General features: G+C 29.1%; 1 protein-coding gene across 2 annotated transcripts; it reads left to right on the top strand.

Moving 5' to 3' along the window:
* The first annotated feature begins 208 nt into the window (after positions 1-208).
* Positions 209-3,083, top strand: LOC114165838 (protein FAR-RED ELONGATED HYPOCOTYL 1). 2 transcript variants are annotated; one of them, XM_028050436.1, is made up of 3 exons: positions 209-432; positions 1,768-2,438; positions 2,779-3,083. In XM_028050436.1, the coding sequence occupies exons 1-3, from the start codon at positions 395-397 to the stop codon at positions 2,853-2,855; spliced, it is 786 nt and encodes a 261-aa protein (XP_027906237.1). In that variant the 5' UTR covers positions 209-394; the 3' UTR covers positions 2,856-3,083. The 2 variants fall into 2 exon arrangements, with proteins under 2 accessions (XP_027906237.1, XP_027906238.1); XM_028050437.1 differs by having other exon boundaries at positions 219-426.
* Positions 3,084-5,562: the final 2,479 nt, after the last annotated feature.

Genomic DNA, 5,562 nt, shown 5'->3' on the forward strand with positions numbered 1-5,562 from the left:
TTACCTTCGAAACCAAAATAAGAAAAATAAATAGTAAGATTAAAAAATAATTTAGCCGAAATAAATAAATAAAACGAAATGTACATGAAATAAGTTACATGTAGTTACTATTAAAAAAAAAACATAAGATTCTGTGTCAAATTTATTCTTAAAACTAAGATATTGTATACATGTAGAAATTAAATGAAATTTGTTTCTATACATTAAATTTCACAACACTTCACAGTTCTTACATATTTTTTGTTAGAAGATGAGTACATAGAAATTAGTTAATTTATCTCGAAAAAAGGATAAGAAAAGGACAGTAGTGTGGAAAGTTGTCAAAACGAGCATGGTTCGTCTCTCAGTTTCTCTTTCTGAGCTGTGAAGACCCTCTTTGATTTTCTAGTAAAAGATGGAAGCAGATATTCACAACCCATCTCAAGGGTACAGGTTTGGCAATCTGGGATTTTCCAAATTTTTGTTTTTCTTCTCTTTTGTGATCCTTTTTGATCTCTGAATTGTTAAAACCCTTTTCTGCTTTTCATGTCAGATTTGATGTTACTGTTCCTGTAATCACCTGTCTACTGTTGCGTTTTTTGTTTTAAGGATTTGAGGAACATGTACTGAGAATCTATAAAAGAAAAAAATCGAAGAAGAAATTGAGATAAATTAAAATTATCGTATGAACAAGCTCATTTGTACAACTATGATGAAGTTTTCTCAATTTTTTGCTTAAATTATGCATTTAGTTTATAAGGAAACTGATTTTACCATTTTAGAAATCTTTATGAGAAAACTCCTCTAATCAAGATCAGATGTTTGTGGCTTGTAAATTGATAAAAGGGTTGGGGCTTTGGCTTGGTTGGATACAGTAAAGAATAACAAGACTTTGAATCATTCAGTTCAATGCAGTGTACAAACAATGGAACTCTGTTGTCTGCGTGTTTGGATAGTGATTTTGATGATTATATGTTGAAGTGTTTAGATTTTGTTGCATACTATGTGGAATAGAGCTATTCTGGGAAGTTCTTAACTAGTGACTGAGGTTTTTTCTTTTCTCTTTTTTATGGAAACACATGAATTGGATGCACAAAATGGCTTCCTCCACTCTTTATTGTGTTTTCTTTTTGCATTTATTTATGGTCATAAATAGAAGATATTGCTGTCAAGAATTGTTAAATTTTTAGGGTTGGAACCTGTAAAAAAAGCTGTTACATGCAAGATTTGACCTATACTATATTGTACACTTCATACACAAATTGAGTGTAATATATAAGGTTATACATGAGTATTATCTGACTTATCATATACACTATAAGAACTTTGTTTAATCTCCATGTCATTGATCATTATGGCATACAAGACATTCCTTTTCAAATCAGTTGAGAAATTGTAATTTTTGAACTGAAATTATAGAACATTCCTTTTCAAATCAAATATGCTTCATAAGGCCAATGTACTCTTGAACCTAATGTGTCACTACACACACTCTTAACATTGACTTAAACATGATAAATATTGTATATGAGAAATTTTTTTCCACAGTTTGGAAGTTAAACTTAACTTAACCTTACAAAACATGCTTATAAAGTGAAGTTTGCATCTACTTATATAATATAAATTGGTCTTATCTCTAATCAATGTGGGACTTCCAATACACAAGAACCAAACATAATGGAATAGTAATGATTCATTATGTTTAAGCTCTAACTAAACATTTTCTTTTAACTAAATGTGAGTGCTTCAAATTCCAACCTCTCTTAATGATTCATTTGTTCCTTTCAGATTTTGTGTTGATGGAGTACACCACAAGGTCAACATTATTGAATGGAACAAGAAAAGAAAATTCCAAAGTAATCAATTGGATCTGCTTAGACCAAAGCATAAATGCTGGGTTGGGAATTCCCCTTCTGAACATGCTTCAACGTTTGATGATGAAAATCCTGCACTAGAGAGCATGCAGATTTATGTTCTTAAGGGTAGAACAGATGCAGAAAACTCAGAAGCTGACTCTGTCAAAGACAGCAACAGCAACTGTTTATCAGAAGATTCCATTACTTCCATGTCTGTAAATGAAGAAGGTAAACTTGTTGCCGAATCTGCAATGGCATACCAACATGGGAGACCTTCCACTTTGCTTGGTAGGGAAGATTACAGTGCCAAGGATAATCACCACACTTTAGATGATTCTGCAGCTGATAAGGGATGCACAGGTGAAGCAGACACATTTCATGACAAAGAATGTGATCCATCTTATCATTATGCTGATTTACAGGCTCTGAAGAATCTTGAGGAAAAGATTTTGGAAATAGAAAGCTGCAGAGATAACTTGCTCCAAGAATATGCTAAAGACAGTACTGAGGAGTCCACTGATATGGAATTTGAAGATCGTTTAACTAAAAGAGAAAGCCATCACAAGTATGTCCTTTCATCCGGAAGATGGGATGTAAACCAAGGTATAGAAAGTGATAACCATCTAAGAACGTCTTTTACTTTATATTACGAAAATGTTATCGCACCCACATCTATGCCGGTTTTAGTGATAATCTACGTAGAAAGTTTTATCATATTTACAACTCTGTCACCGCATCACTTATTTTGCCAGATGAATTATAACTGACATAATAAGTCGTCATAAAAAAATGTTTTTGTACTAGTGTGCCTTCTTGACGGTGAATGTTTGTGAGGATGGGATCATTTTATGTTCATTGAAATTAGTCGCTAGATTATGTGTTCTGAACATCAAATGTTCTGTTCATAATTCCTAGGTTGACAGTGTTATTTTTTTGGTTGCAGAGGCTCAATCAGGTACAACAAGGGCACCAACAATTGATCAAGAATTTGAGCAGTACTTTTCTATGCTTATGCTTTAGCATATATTACTTACAAAGGAGATAAGTGTATATATGTATTTTTTAAATGGGTATCTTCTATGTATTGCTTTATGAAGATTTACTGAACTTCTAATTCTGCTGGCTTTGTAACATCATAAGAAGGTAGTGTGAGGCTGCTTTTTTCCTTTTCTTATTTCTGATCCTCAACCATGGATTATCTGTAAAAGGAGCTTATTTTGTTTACTTGTTTCATTTTTTTAGGCTTAATTACCATTTGTTAATTAGCATGTTACTTTGTCTTAGAGGCACAATTGTTTAACTAATGATCATAGCATGTATTTTTGGAAAACTAAGTTATTTTATAATTTAAAATAATGTTATACAATATTTTTTGTTAAATGTCATAACACTTATTTCATTAATATAAAATAAATACTATACGATAATTTAGGCAATTTTTATTTTGTATTTTAAAACTATTTAGCAAAATAGTGATATAAATAAATCTCTTAATCTTTATATTTTATTTATTCCATAAATAAAATAATTATAACTTAATTTATAAATTATTGATGAAATGTATGAGTTCAAGAATTTTTGGTGGACCTAGTTAAGAATTCAAATAGATAGTGGAATAGAGAGAAAAATACTTTTACGAGGTTTCTTCTTGTATCTCCAAGATTTCTTTTGCACTCCCAAATAATTTTTGAATTCTAAAAATATTCTTTGATCATTTGATCAAAGTAATGTAGATTTTACTTCCTAAGTTGCTTTCAGATGTCGACACTTCTGGTAAAGGATGTTTCTGGATGTAGACATTCGGTAAAGGTTGTAGACTTCTGAATGTCAAAAAATATATATCGAAAGTCGACATCCGATAATATAAAAATATATATGTTTTTCAATATTCGGAAGTCCACAACTTTTATCGGATGTCATCCAGTGATGTCCTGTCTACATTCAAAAGCAACTTTGGAGGTGAGATCTATGTTACTTAGTCAAATGGTCAAAGGATATTTTAGGAATTTAAAAAGTTTTTGCTGGTGCAAAAGAAATCTTGGAGGTGCAAGGAAGAAATCCCTTACTTTTAAGGCTTTTACTTCTTTCTACACACTAATATTTTTCTTCTTACACTCCTCCTTCTACGGAAAACATTTTCAAGAAGCTTTTTTAAAGTGTTGGGAGAAATTGCCTACTTTTAAATATGCATAACAATGAAAAGTAAGAATGAACACTTAAACCTAGAAGAAGATTTATGTTGAAAATGACCTAAAAGAATTTATGGATGACTTTGAAAAGAGAAAAAAAAACATAGCAAAAGATCATTTGGTATGGCTTAGAGTGTTAAGGGTAGTTATTTTCTTTTGCTATTTTCAATATCCATTTTGTTGTAACTAAATCTCTCTTTTTGTTAAACCTTCATATGTTTATATGGCTAGTTATGAATTGGTATGAACTTGATAAGTTCAAATCAATCTAAATGGTCAATTTAGATCAATTCACTAAATGCAAATCAGCCACTCTATTCGAGGATTTGACTTTTGATATCGAGAATCAATTCAATGTATCCAATTAAATAATATATTCTTTGTAGCTCATTTTCATAAATTCATTTTTTATCACTTATATTTTGACAAAAATATCAAATAAGAATTGTATTTTGATTAAGAAACTATATGACAATATATTGTTTGTAGCACCCATATAGTTTAATACGTCGTTAAATATGTTTTGTCTTCTAATCTTCATTCAATATTTAAATTAGTTTTTATCGGAAATTTTGATATAATTTAGTTCTCCATTTTTATAAATGCGTTGATTTAATCCTTTTAACCAAATTTTGTTAATTTTATTTAAAAATTTCAAATGTGTTCTATGATAACATTTATTTGACACATCTCCAATTCAGTGTTAATTAAAATGCTATTATAAAACATATATGTAATGTCAAATAAATTCAAAGGAATAGCTTTGCACATTTCGAAAATTGAAAATTAAATTGGTTGAAAGTTCAACAAGCATAAACATACGTAACCCTTTAATATAAATATATATATATATATATATATATATATATATAATATATATATATATATATATATATAGATAGATAGATAAACAATTAACATTAACGGTTACAGAATTAAATTCAAGCAAACGAAATCGTGTCAAAAAATCCTTGAAGTCAAGATCCAAAAACAAATTTATTTATAAAAAATAATTATAAGCAACTTCAAACAGGGGTCGCGTAAGTGCAGGGGTTGCCCTTTTGGCTATGGAGGTGGCGCAACGGTAGATGAAGAAACGCGGAGAAAAGATACAAAGTGGGTGCTTTTATATATTATAATTATAAACTAAAAAAAAAGTTAATGTGTACATTTTAACTATAAGTTTAATAAAATATATAATTTAAACATTTAAAAAATTATTTTAATAAATAATACTTACATAAAAATAATTTATCATTAATATATGAAAACAAAAATGTTCTTAGCTATATTTCTCAAAGAAGAAATTATTGCTAATACTAATATTATTATATATCAAAAGTTACTTTTAAAAGAAAGGAAGCATAACAGTCAAAGAAAATTAGTCTTGAATATAACTACGTATGAATTTAAAAGATTCTCAATTTATATAACTTCCACGGAATGCATTCTCCACAAAGTAGTTTCCTATTACTGTGTTAAAGAGACTTTTCTAATAGGATACAAATTAATTAATAATGAAGTAAAATTTATATTAA

The sequence above is a fragment of the Vigna unguiculata genome, chromosome 10 (assembly GCF_004118075.2).
Source record: "Vigna unguiculata cultivar IT97K-499-35 chromosome 10, ASM411807v1, whole genome shotgun sequence".
NCBI lineage: Eukaryota > Viridiplantae > Streptophyta > Magnoliopsida > Fabales > Fabaceae > Vigna > Vigna unguiculata.

Excerpts from the sequence above, each read along its gene's own strand:
- LOC114165838 (XM_028050436.1), top strand. The coding sequence starts at position 395 with ATGGAAGCAGATATTCACAACCCATCTCAAGGGTACAG. Across the intron at positions 433-1,767 it reads AACCCATCTCAAGGGTACAG|ATTTTGTGTTGATGGAGTAC; the intron begins GTTTGGCAATCT and ends TGTTCCTTTCAG. Across the intron at positions 2,439-2,778 it reads AAGATGGGATGTAAACCAAG|AGGCTCAATCAGGTACAACA; the intron begins GTATAGAAAGTG and ends TTTTGGTTGCAG.